At 51.0% G+C, this 20,121-nt stretch overlaps 1 protein-coding gene across 2 annotated transcripts in view; it reads left to right on the top strand.

The window, feature by feature from the left end:
- SYTL3 (synaptotagmin like 3) overlaps nucleotides 1-20,121 on the top strand; it is an 89,338-nt gene that overhangs the window by 64,700 nt on the left and 4,517 nt on the right. Inside the window, exons 9-12 of one of the 2 annotated variants that reach the window (XM_075553874.1) lie at nucleotides 1,368-1,499; nucleotides 8,605-8,774; nucleotides 15,365-15,467; nucleotides 17,428-17,598. In XM_075553874.1, the coding sequence (XP_075409989.1) occupies nucleotides 1,368-1,499; nucleotides 8,605-8,774; nucleotides 15,365-15,467; nucleotides 17,428-17,598 (576 nt within the window). Of the gene's footprint in view, nucleotides 1-1,367; nucleotides 1,500-8,604; nucleotides 8,784-15,364; nucleotides 15,468-17,427; nucleotides 17,599-20,121 lie in introns of both variants that reach the window. The other variant, XM_075553873.1, reaches the window with a different exon arrangement.

Raw genomic sequence — 20,121 nt, 5'->3', positions numbered from 1 at the left:
CAGGCAGTGAGACAGTCTTGCAGCACCTTCCTCCTCCACGCAGTCGGCAGGCTTGTTCATCGTCCTCTCGCCCTCAGAAAGCCACGCTCCGGTTGGTCTGTGCACACACCCCGAGCAGGCTGGGTGTGCCGTCCAGGGGCTGGGCAGGAAACCCCTGAAGTCAAGATTGCTCCACATTGTCTTCCTCCTCTCTCTCCCTTCCCTCCTCCTCCTCCTCCCTCTCCCACTGGGATTTGGAGGGATGGATGGCATATAATCAACTCACTGCCATCAAGTTCATCCCGACACACAGGGAACCCCTGAACCATGCAAACTCCATGCTCACGCCATCAAGTGATCCTAGAGGACAGAGCAGAACAGCCCCTGTGGGTTTCCAAGCCTGGGCGTGTTCGCCGGAGTATCTGCTGGGATCGAGTCTCTCTATTGAAGATGTAACTCCTAATTTGGAGGGAATCTCTTCTTCCATGTATTCTCTAATCTTTTCAGTATCGCCCCCGCTTCCCCTCCCCTGGCAGAAAACTGTGACCAGGTGCAACTGCTGGAGTTGCAGGTTCTGCTTCCAGCCCAGCCTCTGCATGGAAAGTCTTGGCTTAGACCGTCCTGTGGGAAAGAAAGGTGGCCGTTGTGTTCGTTGTGTTAATTCCATGAGCGTTGATGGTGGATCTGCGCAAGACAAAGCCCTTGACCGCTTCGATCTTTTCTCTATTGCTCATGCTGTGACCTACTGGTCCAGTGGTGAGGGTTGGGGTCTCGACATTGAGTTGTTATCCATTCTGAGGGCTGCAGTCCTCCCCACTTTCAGCAAGCAGGGTTGTGTCACCTGCATATGGCAGTTGTTAATAAGCCTTCTTCTGATCCTGACACCACATCCATCTTCGTTTACTCTTCCTGTGGTGTCATCTTCTTCATGTAAAGCCACACATGGCTAGTGGCTATCATATTACAACATATAGTTGTCTGCATTATACAAGCACCAGTCATGAACAGAGTCATTTTCAGAACTGATTTGGACCCTTTACCTGTTTCATTCATGAGTATGTTAAAGCTATAAAACACAGCCTTTCAGGCTAAAGATCATATTTCCTGCCAAGATGTTTTTGAAGGTCCAATGGCGGCCCTTCCATTTCTTTAGGATTCCATTCCGTAAATCCTGAAGTCATTCACCTCTCTGTGGATGACCCTCCTGGCAGGTGTGTGTGCATGCATCTAGTCACAGGCAGGTGTACTGTTTCACTCAGCGTAGCGGCAGTGTACTCACGAGTCGCCACCAGGAGCGGACACAGGTGGGGGCTTGTGGAAGCTGCCAAGCGGGAGCACCCAGAAACCGTGGCACAAAGCAGAAGCCTAACTGTGGTCCTCTTTTCTAGAAGGTCAGCTCACCCGACATTCTGCAGTCTCTCCGCCAAGAACCTCCCAAGCAGTCTTCGGAGCCAGGCTTGAAGCAAGAGGACAGGCCAGCCAGCCCAGTGGCCCAACCCTTCTCCGCATCCTTGAGACATGTGAGTCTTGTCCTGATACTCCTGACCCGGGATGTGTGTTGCTAGGCGAGGTGTTGGAGTGAAGTCAGGCCTTCGGAGACAGACCGAGGGTGCAGAAGAGTATGGCGAGGTAATTTTGTGCCTAGATGGGACCCAGGGGGTGGGTGAGTGGGTGGGGAGCCTGGATAGACTTTGATGGTGTTTTGTCTTCTATCTCACATCTTCCTGTGAACACATTCCTACACGCAGAGAACAATGAATAACAAAATTCACTGCATTTGTTTAAGGAGCCCTGGTGGTGCCAAGGGTAAAGTGTTAGGCTGCTAACCCCAAAGATTGGCAGTTCAAATCCAGCAGCCACTGGATTCTACCCTGTCCTGCAGGGTCCCCGTGGGCTGGAATGGGCAGCGCAGCAGTGGGTTTGCGTTGCTCTCTGTAACAGACATGTCACTAGTAGGTGGCTTTAAAGAAGAGAAGTTAATTTTCTCACAGTTCTAGAAGCTCAAAAACCCCCAAGCTCCCGCCATCAAGTGGATTCTGACTCAGAACTGCCTGATACAGTAGCATAGAACTGTCCCTGTAAGTTTCTGAGACTGCCCATCCTCATGGGAGTAGGAAGCCTCCCCTTCCTCCCAGGGAGCAGCTGATGGCTTCAAACTGCTGGCCTTTGCAGTGAGCAGTCCACCGCGTGATCCACAATGCCACCGGGGCTCCTTTCAGGAGTCTGAATTCTGGGCATCAGCTCCAGGGGGAAGCGCTCTCTGTGGGACCTGTGTTTCAGCTTCTGTCCCCTGGTTTCTGGAGATCTCCTTGTGACACGGACCTTCTCTCGTCTGTGCTTGCTTTTCTCTGTGGTCTCAGGCCCACCCTCTGCTGCTAAGGCTGCATTCACAGGACCCCGGAAATCCAAGCCTCGAGTGAGGTGTGCCCACAGGGGCAGTGGTTAGGACTCCAACATGGATTTGGGGTAAACACGTGCAAAAAAAAAAAAAAAGAAAGAAAAGAATCAATTCTTTTAGATGGACCCGCACAAAAGCTGGTTCCTGGGAGACAGAGGCTGAAGGTGTCCCAAAGGCCCACCTCCTCCAAACTGCCGTGCCACTGTGTCATCTCCAGCACCCGCTGTTCCTCCCTCCCACCTTTGGATTCAGTGACTTGCTGCACCTCCTCACAGAGGCTACTCCTGATTCATGTGGCTGCCGGGGCTAATAAATCCACGTTGGCCGGTCAGATGACAGGCTGCTGGCTCACGAGCCTGTGGAAGCTGGTGAATCCGTTAAGACAGCCGGCTACTGGCTCAGGAACCAGAAATCGGGTGATGACGATCCGAATGCAGGACCTGGAGCAGGCAAGCGGGCTTTGCCAGAGCACACGCGCACAGATTGGATGCAGACCAAACCTTCAGGGGAACGCCCCTCGCTCGAGTGGGGTGGTGCAAGTGCGCTTTCCTGGAAATCAGATGACTGTCCGCCCCACGGGTAGGGCCTTTCTCAGGCTCTCTGTTCTACTCCTGAACTGTCTGTCTCTCCTGATGCCAACACCACACTGGCTCCATTGCTGAAGATTTATAATCCTCTTGAAGTCGCCTGGTTGTCAACCTTCCAACTTTGCTTTTCTTTCTAAGATTACTTCGGGATGTCCGAATCTGGTCGCTGTCTATTTGCAAGCATTTACAAAAATCTCTGTCTGCCTTCAAAATAGAGTCACGGACTGGTGCTTCATGCCCAGAATGGTGCCAAGTGGCGCAGTCGACTAGGCCTTGGGTGAGGGAGGATCACGAGGTCCCCGTGGTCGCCGCTGCTCCTTGTGAAGCCAGTTGTCCCCCCCACCCCAAACCCGACCCCGAGTTTCCTGTTTCCACTCTCCATCTTTCCTAACCCTTGTGAAATGTGTCCCCGAGGTCCAGGCTGCCCTTTGGATCCAGACAGTTGGCTGTTCTAAGGTGCGCACACCTCCCCAGGGTCATCGGTCCCCTTGCAGACTAGCCTATTGTTTGGTTGAAAAGAGAGCCAGCAAGGGGCAGGGGGAGTGGGTGTGTGTCAGGGGAGGGGGAGTTCAATTCTAGATCTACAAGATGTTGAGTGGAAAACTGATCTGCTCTGTAAACCTTCACCCAAGTCACAATTTTAAAAATCGAACAAATGAATCGTATATCCATTGCGTGGCAAAATGAAAAAAAATATTTGATGTGATTAAAAGAAAAGAAAGTGAGGTTGCCTTGATACTGACTTGGGGCACCCCTGGTGGATCAGTGTAGAACTTGGCTCTATTTAGTTTCTAAGGGCTGATTTTATGTATTTTTTGGAAGTAGGCTGCCAGGCTTTTCTTCTGAGGCACCTCTGGGTGAACTTGAACTTCCAACCTTGTGGTTAGCAGCTGAGCATGTTAACCATTTATTTCACCCAGATTCCCATGGCTCCTGAACACAATGAGACCCTCACCTTTTATTTTGAATATTTTTAGGATCATTTTTTGGGGGCTCTTTCAGCTCATACATCAACTGTATCAAACATATTTGTTCATGTGCCATCATTATTCTCTAAACAGTTATAGTCTATTTGAGCCCTTGGAACCAGCTCCTTTTTTACCCTCCTTCCCCTCCTCCCATCCTCTTGACCCCTTGATAAATTACAGATTATTATTAATTTCATATTTTACGCCAACCGCTGCCTCCCTTCCCCTGAGGTTTCTTCACCACCCCCTGCCCCCCACCTTCTCCCTACCCTGGAATCGCTACTCTCATTTCTGTTCCTGGGGGGTTTATCTGACCCGGATTTTGTGTGTCCTGAGCTCTTATCTGTACCTGTGTAAATGCCCCAGTGTAGTCTGCAGTGAAAGGCAGGACTGTGGTCATGACAGTGGGGGGTGAGGAAGCCTCAAGGAATCAAAGGAATAATGTATGTTTCATCGGTGTTTAATTGCGCCCTGGTTGACTCATCCCTTCCTTGCGACCCTTCTGTGAGGGGAGGTCCCATTGTCTGTAGCTGGGCTTTGGAGACCTTTAAGCCACCTGATTGGCTCACATGAAGCGCCTTTGAGTCTGCCAGGTGGCACTGTGAGGGCTCTTTCCTGGGTGGGTCTGTGCTGGCTCTCCAGGGTCCTCAAACATACTGGCTCAGAACTGTACCCAGGAGCCTTCTCTTAGCCCCCACTTGGCAGGTGTTCACACCAGGGTTGGAGCAGAGTGGGGCCAGGTTTCCCATCCTCTGCGTCCTGGGGCCCCTGATCCTTCTGGAAACAAGAGCCTGCCGGCACGTTTGTCTGCAGGTGCTGAGCGGCTGCACAGTGGGCTCAGACAGAACCACCATGGGGAGGTGGGCTCCGCCCTGGCCACCATTCCACCCTGTTGTTCGTGGGGCCAAGAAGAGCCGGAACCGACCTGACAACACGTCACAGTGCCCTCTCCCTGCCCTCACCCTAAAGAGCCCTAGTGGCTCAGTGGTTAAGGTGCTCAGCTGCTAACTGCAAGGTGTGTGGTTCAACCCTATCAGTCTCCATGAGAGAGAGCTGACTCCCTCTGTTCCCATGGAGACCGACAGCCTCACAAACACCGTGGGAAGGATGTTCTCTGCCAAGGGGCTAAGAGTCGGGATCAGCTCAGTGGCAAGAGGTTTGGTGTTTTAGTTTTGAATCTTCACCTCGAGGAGCCCGGGTGATGCAGAGGTTAAAGCGCTCAGCTGCTAACTGCCAGGTCAGTGGTTCAAACCCACCAGTCACTGTGCAGAAGAAAGATGCAGCAATGGTGGAGATCCAACCCAAACCAAACCAAATCTATTTTCCACCAACTGGATCCTTGGAAAATCGTCTAGGGGCAGTCCTAGTCTGTCCTGTAGAGTCAGGATGGACGTGACAACCACGGGCCACTGAAGTCCCGACCCTCTGTAACGTTCACTTCTCTGTGGAGTTATCCCTGCCTACCTCATGGAGCCATGGCGGCCCAGCGCCATCGTGAATTGTAACACCAGCAGCAGCCCACCGCCATCGAGCTGATTCCAACCCAGAGCGACCACACACGACGGAGTGGGACTGTCGCACAGCATTTCCCAGACTATAGAGCGGACTCTCTACCAGCAAAGGTTTGCTGAAAATCGTCCGACCATGGTCGCATCAGTACATCAACAGGGAACGGGCCAGATGTCCAGGCTGGACTCAGAAGAGGACGTGGGCAAGAGATATCGTGGCTGATGTCAGAGGGGCCTTGGCTTACCAAAAAGATGTCTACATGTGCTTAATTGACGCCGCCGAGGTATCCGACTGTGCGGACCATCATAAACTACAGGTAACCTTGAGAAGAGGGGGCGTTCCGGGGACACTTGATGGTGCGCATGCGAAGCCTGGACCAAAACAAGGGAAGCGTGCATGGTGTCGCATCAGGGAAGGGTGCAACAGGGTCCTATCCTCTCACCGTGCTTGTTCGATCTGTGTGCTGAGCAAATCGCCAGAGCAGCTGGCTGATATGAAGAAGGACGTGCCTCAGAACTGGAGGAAAGCTTATTACCAGTCTGTGATGTGCTGATGACACAAGCTTGCTTCAGAGGCGCTCTCTCTGTCCTTCCATCCTTGCTTGTAAAGAGCATGCTGGCTGTACTCCTTCCAAGACCCATTTGTTTTTCTTCCGCAGCCCGTGGTATATATTTCGATGCCCATAAGAATGGAAACCAGCACCATAATCCAGAGGCATAGAGCCTTCCTCGCACTTCCTTATCTGTTGTCCACATTTCCCATGCAACAAAGCAACCGGCCATAACAGCACATCGGGCAGGCACGCCATAGACCTTTGTGTCTGTGAGTCAGTAATAGCCATCCATGAATAATAACATTGCTTCAGCATCAGTGAAAGAAAAGCCGACAGAACCCCCAAGAGAAATCACAAATGCATAGGGATTTTCACAAACTCTTCTCAGTCAGAAGTTATCAACGCTCTCGTTTTCCTCGGGTGTGAAGTCACTAGCCTTGGAAGCAGCAGTCAAGAACCCAGTGACATTGCCGCACTGGGCGCATCTGCCGCAGAAGGACTCCACAGTGCTCACAAGCCCGCCCCGTTGTCACTTTGAGGACGGACGTGTGCCCGAGCTCACGCCAGGGTGTTTCCGATCGCCGGGCATTTGACTGGGCTGGTTCCACGCAGGGTCCGTCTCGTCCAGGACGGTCCTATTTCCAATGGACTCTGGGAAGAAACTCACTGGACATTCCCCGCTGAACGTCTGAGTGCTGATCCAGCCTCTCTTCTGCGCTGGCCCCGAACGCCTTTCTCCCCGGTATATAAAACACCATCCCTAATTCAGCAAACACCCTGGGGATGGGGGTGGGGTGGGGTAGATGGCAGCGCATGTCTGTTTACCTTAATGGGCGTTCATTTGGGGGTGACAGGCAGGGCTTTGAGCTCCGCTCATGTCCTGGGAGCTTTCCTAGCCCGTCTCTCTGGATGTGATCTCCCAGCCCTGCTGAAAACAGGCTCCATGCCGAGCCTCTTGCCGCCGCTTTGAGGTGGTGTCTTGCTGGGTCTCCAGCTCTCTGATGCTTCCAGATGGACAGACAAATGCCACGGAGGGAACTATGGCCATCAGAAAGTGCTTTTCCTAGGACCTTAGATGCTTTGCCTCCTGACCATCTGCTTAGCTCTGCAATGTCTTCAAACTGTTGCCTTAAAAAAGAAATTTATATCAAATAAGGATTTAAAAAAATCACTTTATTGGGGGCTCATACAACTCTTGTCACTAGCCACCCATCCATCCATCCATTGTGTCAAGCACATTTGTATATTTGTTGCCATCATCATTCTCAAAACATTTTCTTTCTACTTGAGCCCTTGGTATCAGCCCATTTCCTCCCTCCCCCTCCCTTCCTCATAACCCTTGATAATTTATAAATTATTATTATTTTCCATGTCTTACACTGCCCACTGTCTCCTTTCATCCACTTTTCTGTTGTCCATTCCCCTGGGAGGGGTTATGTGTAACTCATTGTGATGGGTTCCCCCTTTCTACCCCTACTTCCCCTTCCCCTCCTAGGATTGCCACTCTCATTTTTAGTCCTGAGAGGTTTGTTTTGTTTTTTTTCCAATCCAGCTTTCAATACTTGCCATTAGCAGAAAAGTCAGCCTACTACAACGTAGCCTGACAGAACCAGAACCAAGCCCCAGGGTGAAGGCCATTTCCCAGCCACTCAGCCCACTCTCTTCCATTTTGATCTCTCCGTCCCTGACCGTCATGCTCTCTCACCGCTCCCTGATGTTGGCAGTGTGTACACTGTGGGAGGTGTTTTCCATTCAAACACTTGCGTGGGGGTGGGCAGACGACATGTCCTCCAGAACCCACGACTAGTTGCAGGGAGCTGGTTCTGCTCCTGGCAGCAGTGACTTCCGGTTGGCTCTCCTTGGGAGAGCTTGTGGTTTATTTTGATGTCTGGTCTCTCTCTCTGCCCTAGGTTTCTGTTTTAGGTCCAACCACATTTAAGTCCAGTTACTAATCATAAGGTTGTTTATTTGTCTTCAGGGCCCAAGCATTCTGGGTTACTTATCTGTGGGTCCCTCACCTGTGGTGAGGGTGGGCAACTCCCTTTCAGATGCTCATAAGAATGGAAATAATCTATAAAGTTACCTCGATTTGCTTTGCACTTGGCAGGCCTCGCCCGTTTCATTTACCCTTCCCTGTAACCGTCGGCTACCAGTATTATTCCTTCTGTTTAGACAGCGTCACAGTCCCCAAGTAGCAGGACCAGCGTCCAGTTCCAGGTTCATCTGGTTGACGATTCCAGGCACCCAGCCACCAAGCCGTGTGATCCCCACGTGGCCGTCCTTGGCGTGGGGATCATCCACCCTTCTGAGGTTTTTTTCTGCAGAATGGCACCGGGAAAGTCCACTTTGTCCTTAGCGACTCATGCTAAAGAATGAGGTGGCAAAGGCCTTATCTGGTAAGACAGGTTCTTCTGAAGGTCCCCCTCTCTGCAGGACAGAGCAGGTGGCCACTTGTTTGGCCAAACACAAGTGGGTGGGTTATTCGTTGAATGGAAGCCAGGATGCATGCGCTGCCCTCGTTTCAATTTATTGGATGCCATCATGCCAGAAGTGCAAATAAGGAGTGGTCATCTGTGAGGTGATGAATCATCCTGTCGTTTTTAATTTCAGGGGAGTTTAATTAGCATCAACAGCACTTGTACAGAGTTGGGCAATTTCGACTACACTCAGGTCACCGGAGAAATAGAGTTTGCCATTCGTTACTGCTACAGAACCCACACTTTAGAAATATGCATCAGCGCCTGTAAGAACCTCGCCTTTGCAGAGGAAAAGAAGAAAAGGTGCAACCCGTGAGTTCCCCCTCCCTCCCCCTCCCCCTCCCTCCCCCTCCCCTCCCTCCTCCTCCCTCTCCCTCCCCCTCCCTCTCCTCCCCCTCCCCCTCCCTCTCCCTCCCCCTCCCTCTCCCTCCCCCTCCCTCTCCCTCCCCCTCCCCTCCCTCTCCTCCCCCTCCCCCTCCCTCTCCCTCCCTCTCCCTCCCCCTTCCTCTCCTCCCCTCCCCCTCCCTCTCCCTCCCTCTCCCTCCCCCTCCCTCTCCCTCCCCCTCCCTCTCCTCCCCCTCCCCCTCCCTCTCCCTCCCTCTCCCTCCCCCTCCCTCTCCCTCCCCCTCCCTCTCTCTCTCCCTCCCCCTCCCTCTCCCTCTCCCTCCCCCTCCCTCTCCCTCCCCCTCCCTCTCCCCCTCCCTCTCCCTCTCCCTCCCCCTCCCTCTCCCTCTCCCTCTCCCTCTCCCTCCCTCTCCCTCCCCTCCCTCTCCCTCTCCCTCCCTCTCCCTCCCCCTCTCTCTCCCCTCCCCCTCCCCCTCCCTCTCCCTCCCTCTTCCTCCCCTCTCCCTCTCCCTCTCCCTCTCCCTCCCCCTCCCTCTCCCTCTCCCTCTCCCTCTCCCCTCTCCCTCTCCCTCTCCCTCTCCCTCCCTCTCCCTCCCTCTCCCTCTCCCTCCTTTCCCCTCCCCCTCCCCCTCCCCCTCCCTCTCCCTCTCCCTCCCCCTCCCTCTCCCTCTCCCTCTCCCTCTCCCTCCCTCTCCCTCCCCCTCCCTCTCCCTCTCCCTCCCTCTCCCTCCCCCTCCCTCTCCCTCCCCCTCCCCCTCCCTCTCCCTCCCTCTTCCTCCCCCTCTCCCTCTCCCTCTCCCCCTCCCCCTCCCCTCCCTCTCCCTCCCTCTCCCTCTCCCTCTCCCTCCCTCTCCCTCTCCCTCTCCTTCGCCTGTTGTCAGTCTTGAGATGACAGACACATTTAACATTCACATGGAAAAGTCAAAGTCAAAAGAATAACCAGGTAAATGAGAATAAATATGTCAAGTTTTAAAGAACTCTTTCAGCGTTCAAGAAGGAAGAGAATGTTTTGAAGCGGATGGTGGTCGCCATTGTACAGCACTGCTCGATGTGAATGAAGTATGGAATGATAGGATATCTGTATTAGCTCTCAACCACATGGTTTCGAAAAAGTTAAATTAAGCTTTCAATTGATTACTAGTATTCAAAGAATTGTTATAAAGCTTTCATCAAATGAAGATAGGTGAAAGGATCAGTAGCGCACACTGAAACCTGCATACAGACTCCATGGTGTTTGGAGCCGTCAGGACCAGGAGGCCATTACAAACCATTGCGGGAAATGACAGGGTCGGTCAATGGTGTTGGAAGCATTGACTTGCCATGTAGGAGAGGGAAAAAAAAAGTCGGAATCATGTTTCACACCGTCCATCAACACATGGAAGGTCACCATGATTCCCATGTGCCTCTCCCGATTGGCTGCCCAGGCTGGGCAACGTTTCATCTGAGCATTGGCCTCATAGGTTTCCCCTACCATGAATTTCTGGTTCGAATCCTTTGTCCATTTTCCTATGGGGTCTCTTATCATTTTCTCAGCTGTCTGCAGGATTTTTTTTTAAACCTGTTTTGAATATAGTGTTTTAAACCGCTTCTCCCAGTATGTTGTGATGAGTCCCTTTGTTGTTGGGCACTGTCCTGGCGATCCCACAGGACAGGGCAGAACTGCCCCGTAGTGCTCCCTGGGCTGCGGTCTTTATGGGAGCAGACCATCAGGTGCTTTCTTCCGTGGAACTGCCGGGGAGTTCAGGCCACCAGGTTTTGGTTCGGTAGTCGAGTGCTCAGCGACGGCCCCTGGAGCTCTTTGCAATGATTTGGCTTGGAGAAAATTTGAAAATGTCCAATGTATCCATATCCCCCCCCCAAAAGGAATCTTGTTTTTTGCGTTAGTAGGCAAACTCTTATGTCACTCAAAGCTAATCTTTCTTGCTTTTCTTGTAATCAAGTTTTATTATTCACACTGAAGTCCTTTTGCATTAGATCTGGAGCTGGTATTCGTGCATGGACTGGTGGCTGCCCTGGTGGCGTAGTGGGGATCTGTTGGGCTACGATTCTCGTGCTCAGCAGTACGAATCCACCCACAGCTCCAAGGGAGAGACTGGGCTTTCTACTTCTGTCAACTGTTACAGTCCTGGAACCCCCAGGGGGTCATTATGAGTTAGCATGGACTCTGTGTCAGAGAGTTCATTCTTTTGAGGGGAGAGATGGTGGCAAAAAGAGAAAGAATGAAAAGAGGGAAGATGGAAGGGAGGGAGAATCGCTGATCCAACCAAACATTCTTCTGCTTTGAAGAGTGCTAGAAATGATCAGTCTAGGGGCAAATAGAAAATACCTTCTGATGTCTTTTTTGACCATTGAAAGAAAAAGGAACAACAATATATTGTAGGACTTATAACACATGCAAAATCAAAAGATACGACGATAACAGCATTTTTAACAAAATTATAGTTTTTCATTTAACAACAATATAAAAAACTTTCAAATGAATAAGATGCAATTGAAAATACTATGGCTTGGGTCAAGTGCACCTTAATCCTAAGCATGATATCCTTGCTCATCAGCATGAACATGTACAGCAGATTTACTTGATCTCTTGACTGCTGTTTCCATGAGCATTGATCGTGGATCCAAGCAAGTAAAAGTCCTTGACAACTTCAATCTTTTCTCAGTGTATCATGAGGTGGTCTATTGGTCCAGGTGTGGGGACTTTGGGTTTCTTTCTATTGAGTTGTAATCCATCCCGAAGGCTGCAATTTATTATCTTAATCAGCAAGTGCTTCAGATCCTCAGTTTCAGCATGCAGGGTTGTGTCATCTGCATATTATAGGTTGCTAATAAAACGTCCTCCAATCCTGATGCCTAGTCGCATATATTCTATAATAGGATAATTAGCATAATAGTTCAGACAGGGCGATGGAGCTAGATTGTTTTAAGGTCCTTACATTATATTTGTGATAGTATGATACTGACTCAAGATGTAATTGACTAAGTTAAGGACACAGGTTGTCTTTTGAAAGATTGCTGAAAATTAAAACAATGGAATAGTTAATCTTTCAATAGAGAAGATAAAATGCATTTTAAAATTCTGCCCACTGAAAAGCAGGCTGAAAAGAAAAAAAAGAGGGCCGGCGAAACCAGAAGTAACCAATGGAAAAGAAATAGGATCCGCATAGACCCAATCAGTAATTGCTCAAATACAAATGGATCAAATACTTGAATTAAAAGGCAGACATTGTCAGACTAAATCAAAATGTGAGACCTAATGATATACTTTTTACAAGAAGCACATTTAAAATGTAAATACACATATGGGTTATTAGTGAAAGTATGGAAAAGTATATACTATAAGATGTTAATCATAAGTAAATCATCTGGAGTGCTTATACTAATATATTTTTTAAAAAACACAAAATACTGTACTTTAGGACAAGATAAATTATTAGCGATAAAGAAAAACATTTTGTAATGACACAAAGGTCAATAGTTCTTGGAGAGAGAAAAAAAAAAACCTCCTAAAAGTATATATACCTAGTAACAGAATGTCAACAATCATGAAGCAAAAATGACGGAATTGAATGCACAATTATAGTTGGTGGTTTTAACGTTCCTTTGCATGGAGCCCTGGTGGTGTAGTGGTTAAGCATGGGCTGTGATCTACATGGTCGTCAGTTCAAGACCACCAGCAGCTCTGTGCAGAAAGACTAGGCTTTTTAGTTCTGTAAACAGTGACAGTGTTGGAAGCCCACAAGGAGTCAGGAGTCGGCACTGACCTGATGGCAGTGAGTTTTTGAGAAAGCGATATTGACATTTAGAATTGTTGGAAAGTACCACCAACCAACCTAACGTCATGAACTTTTTTTTTACATATTATTTTTTAATCACTTTATTGGGGGCTCATACAATTCTTACCACAATCTATCCATCCATCCATTGTGTCAAGCATATATGTACGTTTGTGGCCATCATCATTCTCAAAACATTTGCCTTCTACTTGAGCCCTTAATATAGGCTGTTCATTTTCCCCCTCCCTCCCCACTCCCTCATGAACCCTTCATAATTCATAAATTATTATTATTTTGTCATATATTACACTGTCTGATGTTTCCCCCTGCCCTCTTCTCTGGGGAGGAGACTATACATAGATTCTTGTCATCAGTTCCCCCCATCAGTTCCCTCTACCCTCTAAGCATCGTCACTCTCACCACTGGTCCTGAAGGGGTCATCTGCCCTGGATTCCCTGTGTTTCCAGTTCATATCTGTACCAATGTACATCTTCTGGTCTAGCCAGATTTTTAAGGTAGAATTGGGATCATGATAGTGTGTGTATGTGGGGCGCATTTAAGAACTAGAGGAAGTTGTATGTTTCATCGTTGCTACCCTGCACCCTGACTGGCTCATCTCCTCCCCACAGCCCTTCAGTGAGGGGGTGTCCAGTTGCCTACCGATAGGCTTTGAGTCTCCACTCTGCACTCACCCACTTTTACAATGATATGATTTTTTGTTCTTTGATGCTTGATACCTGATCCCTTCACATAGGCTGGTGTGCTTCTTCCATGTGGGCTTTGTTGCTTCTGAGCTAGATGGCCACTTGTTTATCTTCAAGCCTTTAAGACCCCAGATACTATATCTTTTAATAGCCGTGCTCCATCAGCTTTCTTCACCACATTTGCTTATGCACATGTTTGTCTTCAGTGATCATACCAGGGAGGTGGGCACCCACTGATATGATTTTTAGTTCTTTGAGGTCTAATAACTGGTCCCTTCTACACCTCATGGTCAGACAGGCTGGTGTGCTTTTTCCATGTGGGCTTTGATGCTTCTCAGCTAGATGGCTGCTTGTTTATCTTCAAGCCTTTAAGACCCCAGACGCTATATCTTTTGATAGCTGGCCACCGTCAGCTTTCTTCACCACATTTGCCTATGTACACATTTTTCTTCAGCAATCATGTTGGGAAGGTGTTCATCCTGGAATGCCAATTTAATTGAACAATGTGTTCTTGCATTGAGTAAGTACTTGAGTGGAGACCCAATGTGCATCTGCTGCCTTAATACTAAACCTATAAATATATGCACATAGATCTGTTTCTCCACACTCTTATATAAATATATTTACATATGTACATTCCAGTCTTAAGACCTCTATAAACACCCTTTGTCACTTAGTTCTTTCCTCTATTTCCTTTTACTTTCCTCTTGTCCTACCATCATGCTCAGCTTTCATTTGGGTTTCAGTAATTTGGACTTTTATAGACCATCGAATACAACAATTGCAAAAATGTAGAATCTTTTCAAGTGGGCATGGAACATTCAACAAGACAGACCATGTGCTGGATCCGAAGATGGTTCTCCAAGAACTTAGAGAACTGACATTCTACAGCGAGATTTTGTCTCACATCTTTTGGACATGTTGTCAGGAGAGATCAGTGCCTGGAAAAGGACATCATGCTTGGTCAAGTACAAGGGCAGCCAAAGAGAGGAAGCCCCTTGATAAGATGGGTTGATGCAGTGACTGCAATGGTGGGCTCAAACATAACACTGAGGATGCTGGAGCAGGATTAGGCAGTGTTTTCTCTTGTTGTACACACAGGGTCTCTGAGCCGGAGCCAGCTCCGCAGCTCCCAACAACTATCTACTTCATTAGAGCAAATTAGAGCAAGTAGCCAAGGGCCACACAGGGGCCACGTCTTCCTCTAAGCCTAGCTCTGAGGAGCGGGGTACCTACAGACTATGAAGTGTGAAGACATGTGCTTTCCAGAAGGAAGGGCAGCTGGCTGTGGCTACCATCCTAGGTAGATTATAGTACATCTAAGTGCACAGAAACCTTGGTGGTGGTGGTAGGTGCCAGCAAATAGCAAACCTGTGCACAACAGAGCGAAACACTGCCCGGTCCTGCGTCATCTTCACAATGGTTCCTGTGCCTGCGCCCATTGTTGCAGCCACTGTGTCCGTCCGTCTCCATGAGGACCTTCCTCTGTTTTGCTGCTCCTCTGCTCTACGAAACAGGATGTCCTTCTCCAGGGACGGGTCACTCTTGCCAACATGTTCCAAGTATGTAAGATGAAGTCTCTCCACTGCCATTGAGTCAATGCTGACTCATAGTGACCCTCGAGGGCAGGGGGGAGCTGCTGCTCTTGTGGGTTGCCAAGACACTAACTCTTCATGGAGATAGAAAGGCCTGTCTTTCTCCCGTGGAAAGGCTGGTGGGCTCGAACTGCTGACCTTGCAGATCGAAGCCAAACTTGTAACCCCTGTGCCACCTGGGCTCCTCTGATTCCATCTTCAGCAAATGACCAGTATAGGTTCTAAGTAGGGCATGAGAGAAACCAGGCATTGGGGGCTGGCTAGGGGAGGGTGTGTGTCTTCACACTCTACAAAGCCAACATTGAGTCAGTGCCAGTAAGCACACCAGACCCGTTGTATTAAGTCAGAATTCACAGGCAGAAGGTTTGGGGCTGCACGCAGGGTGGAGAAAGCACTGATGTGTGAGTCTTGCTCATCTTGAACTGTGTGGCCCCGCTGAGATTGCTCCTGACCCTGCCTGTCTTGGCTACTAGGTATGTAAAGACCTACCTGCTGCCTGACAGATCCTCCCAGGGCAAACGCAAGACTAGAGTCCAGAAGAACACCGTGGATCCGACCTTCCAGGAGACCTTGAAGGTACTTGCTGGCCAGATATTTATGAGCTGAGTGCTCCCCGACCCGGGCTGGGGGTGTCGGAGTCAGAGTCAAAGGGACCGTCTTTCCAAACCCTGGGCAAACCTAAGTGCTGTGCACCCCCTGTCAATCAGTGGCAAGCTGCTATGCAAGAAAATTCCACCTTTGCCCAGGAAAAATGCCGCATCTGCTGTGCTAAGAATGGCATTGGATTAATGATTCTGGAGAAACGGTGACAAAGGAAGCCAGCAGCCTCTCTTGGGCTAACATCCCGGCACAGGGCAATTTAAAAAACCAGGTTGGCCTGGTGAGGTTTTATGAGGAACAGAGCAGTGCCAAGGGTGGTGTGGACGTCGAATCCATGGCCTCTGATTGCAGCTCGCCGGGACCTGACAGGGCAGAGTTGAAGGGTCCCCTGGTAGGCTCTCCTAGGCTGTAAACCTCTGTGTGTGTGTGTGTGTATGTGTGTGTGTGTGTGTGTGTGTGTAATACACATACATATTATATATTATAATATATACACAGACAATCCCTGACCTAGAACGAGGCTCTGTTCCAAAGACTCCATACTGTGTTGGCTCTGATGCAAGCCAGCCTCTTTTTTAAAAAATGTTGTCATTATTATTTTGCTATTGGTAAGGGCAGATATTATTGCAAAAATGTGCAAAGACCCACAATCAGAAAACCAAGAAGGAAGAATGCATTTATCATATCTTAAACTGAGAGAACTCAAGGAAAAATTCAAGCCTCTAGTTGCAGTGATGAAAGATTCTAAGGGCAAGATAGTGAATGATGCGGGAAGTCTCCAGAGAAGATGGAAAGAGTACACAGAGTCACTGCACCAGAAAGAACTAGTGACATCATCCCACCATCTCAGGAGGTAGCTCATGAGCAAGAACCAATGGTGCTGAAGGAAGAAGTCCAAGCTGCGCTGAAAGCAAGAGCCCCAAACAAGACTGAACCACTGGGAACCAGCCCCTGGCCAAGCCGATACATCAAATTAAGGAGCACACCAGTTCATCGCAAACAGTCTCTCAGAAACCAGAGTAGCTAGTCACCCTTTCTTGGAAGTGAACCCCACTCTTGGGCACCCAGGAGGCTTGCTCGCAGGGGCAGGCTCACACCAGTCCCAGAGTCAATAAGGGCCGTGAGAAGTAACCAAAGCCCACTTAGCGGAACGTGTGCAGGAAGGCCGAGGATCTAGAAAGGGGCCCCTCAGAGTATTCTGAGCAGAGCACCTGATGGGGAGACCTGCTCTGCTAAAGGAGACCCCAGATCTGGTTCCTGCATGCTGCTTTTCCAAGTTCATCGCACATCCCCTCCCTCAAGGGATTAAGAGTCCTCCGTGATTGGGTGGGTGGGTGGGGGGATCGGTTTCAGAAGACAGGTCTGGCTCAAACCCTGCACCCCCTCAAGCTGCAGGCTCTTCAGCGTTTTCTGCTCGAGGTGCCTTTTTGCCGGAAAAATGCACATCACGGACCAGTTCAAACAAGCCATCTCGGATTCACGATGCGTTTGATGTGGAATTTACTTTTGCATTGTTTTTGCCTTCAGAAACCTATCCCTGTTGTTACATTTCCCACAGCCCCCACATTCAGTTACAGGACCCCATATGGGTTGTGACCTCCCCGACCACACAGTTTAAGAAGCTTTGCTCTAGGGACACCCAGTGCAGTCCTGCCACACAGGCAGAAGGACTGTGTGCCCCTGGGCGCTCAGGCAGCTTGCCCCCCATCCCTGATTCCCGAAGCTCTGGTTGCCAGTCCAGCTGGCTCATTCAGGCTGTGGTGGGGGTCAGTACCGGGCTGAGCCTCCCTCTTGGGAATGAGAGGGAGACAGGAGTAGGGATCTGCCAGCTCAGCCTGTCCTGGGCAGACAGCACCTGGGGGCCGAAGGCTGGGTCCTTGGACAGGAAGCCGCTGGGTGTGGGCTGGGCTGACCCTCCTCTGTTCTGGCCCTGCAGTACCTGGTGGACCCTGCCCAGCTGCCGTCCCGGCAGCTGCAGGTGTCCGTGTGGCATCTGGGCACACTCACCCGACGGGTGTTTCTTGGAGAAGTGCTCCTTCCTCTGGCCACATGGGACTTCAGAGACCAAGAGGCAAAGGCCTTCGGCTGGTACCCGCTCCAGCCCAAGGTAAGTGAGGCCTGGCCTGGGACTGGCCAGTTAAGGGAATCCCACTCCACCCACGGAAGTAAACCCCATTTTATTTATTTTTTAATTTTTATAAATCATTTTATTGGGGCTCATACAACTCTTATCACAATCCACACATACATCAATTGTGTAAAGCACATTTACACATTCATTGTAACGAATGTAAACCCCATTTTCAAAAGGACCCCAAAGGGTAAAGCCAGCGGAGGGGGGTGGGCAAGGACCTGTCACCTGAGATACTTCAGGTGGAACTCTGTAGGCTCGAGGGGGCTTCCAAAGGGGCTTTTCCTGGCTGGGGCTGCAGCGTGTGGAGTCACTCAGACGCTGAGTGCTCCCACATGGCAGTCAAACTGCCCCATCGGGTCTCCTGGCCTGCCAACCTCCAGGCCGCTTGTCCACAGAGCAGCTTGAGGATTTGAACCACTGCCCTTGGGTTAGCAGCCGAGGGCTTCTTGGGTGGGGCTAGGCTGAGGATATTTTTTAACCTGCTCAGGCTTGTTGAAGCCCTTCATTGCCTCCCGCCCTATCCCCCGGCCCCGGGGCAACACACACTGGGCCCTCTCTCATGTTGAGGGGACCTCTGGGATGGTGGTGGGGGTAGGGGTGCAGTGGAGGCTGGGCCTTCTTGACTGGTCTGTGGACACAAGGACCCCTGATTGACTATGGGCCATCGCACCGTCCCAAAGGGACCATGCCACTGTCACCTGCCTGCCTGCCTGGGTTAGAATGAATGTGCCCTTGTTTCCAAGCTCTTGTCCTGGGTGCCACCGATTCCCCCAATCTTGGGCACACATGGAGTCTTGGGCTTTGCAGCAATATGGATGGTAGGCAGACTGGGCAGGGTAGGAGGGCCCGGTAGGAGAAAGGGACTGTGGGTTGGTATTTGAACCAGGTGAGCGGGTTGGGAGGTAGGGGTGGGGGCAGGTTTGCAGATTGAGGCCTAGATCCAGGGCGGGCACCCTTGGAAGAGCCATGATGGGAGAAGGCAGGTCCCTGCCAACTCTGGACACTGCTGGGCATCCCCAGCAAAGTACTCACAGCAGACCATTCCAAGGTCACCGATGGCCCCTTGCTCCTTGGGGGAGAGTCATGGTGTCTCTATTCAGAGGCCTTGTGGCCCGGATGCTGGAAGAGTGGCCCTTGCCGGCCATGTGCTCCCTGCCTGGTCTCTCTATGTTCCTGAATCTGGTCAAGCGGCTGTGGTGCCAGTTTCTAACTCTGTCTGTGCTCCGTCCACCACTGGGACCCTCTTCTAGCAGGGTCTGGCCTCCCTATCCAACAGCGTCTCTCTCAGGGTCCAGACTGGGGCTCAGGGTCCAGCATAATGTCTTCCCACTAAGCCCTTGGGGAGCAGAGCAGGGCCCCTGCCGGATGGCCTGGACACCAGGAGAGCTGGTCTAGTCTGAGAGGAGAGACTTGTTCTGGGGGCTGGTACCTTCCCTTAACATGGGGCATTGACCCCATCGATGCCCCCCACTCTGAAACCCACCGCAGGAAAAGGGCAGACCTGGCTCTGCCTGCCACTGTGGGGTTTCCATGGGCCTAGTGCCCCTGTCCCTGTTCTGTGGCTTCGATAGAGCACCCGCTGCTTACAGCCACCCGGCTGCCCACTGTCTGTAGCGCTGCCCCTTGGCTGCCCTGTGGCCTCAAGGAGCGTTTCTTCCTGGCTGCCCTCCTGGACTCCCTGCCCTGTGCTGCCCTGCTGCCAGCCATCCAGAGGATTCCAGGGACTGAAAGAAGCCCCCCCTCTCTGTCCGTAGCACTCAGCATCAGGCCAGGGGCAAGACAGGCACCTCTGCGGAGCAGGCAGGGAGGGAGAGAGGACCTAAAGTCCACAGGCGGCTCCAGCTGATGGCCCTGAGCCCTGTGGCCCAGCAGGGTTTGCCTCCAGGTCTCACAGAGGTGGCCTTAGGGCCTGAGTGCGTCATTTCTAGGGCTGGGTGCTCTCAGGGTCTGAGGGCTGAACCAAGGGGGTGCAGTATGGATGGGGGTGAGGAGACAGGGCGCTGTCGCCCACTGAGGAGTCCTAGAGCGAGCCCAGGCTGTCACCTGTGGGTGGACTCACTACCGCTGGGCACTGGAAGTCTTCCCAGGCCCCGCCCCCAGTGGGTGGAAGGATAATTCCATTTCAGGCCTGCCTTCTCTAGATTCTGGCAAAGTCACTGCTGACCAGAGCAGCCACCTTTGCAGGCCGGCAGGACTGGGGCAGTGGCCCTGGCCAGTCTGTGGTCCTCTTGCACCCCTGGTCAGCGGCTTCCCGGCAGGAAGAGTGCATCTACCCACACTGCCCGGGGTGGGGGTTGGGGGTTGGGGGTGATCGGGCCATGGATGTACCTTCTTCAAACTCATCTTCCTCCAGTTAGGATCCTTTCCTCTGCTGAGCCCACCCTCGGTGGCCCTTCCCTCTGGTGGGGCCCATTGCCTGGCATGCGTGTGGGGATGACTGAGCAGGGTCTCCTGTTTTAAGAGTGAAATTTTACAAAGGAAGCCGGAGATGTCTTC

The sequence above is a fragment of the Tenrec ecaudatus genome, chromosome 7 (assembly GCF_050624435.1).
Source record: "Tenrec ecaudatus isolate mTenEca1 chromosome 7, mTenEca1.hap1, whole genome shotgun sequence".
In the NCBI taxonomy this organism is placed as follows: Eukaryota; Metazoa; Chordata; class Mammalia; order Afrosoricida; family Tenrecidae; genus Tenrec; species Tenrec ecaudatus.
This window is presented reverse-complemented; position numbering and strand designations above follow the sequence as displayed.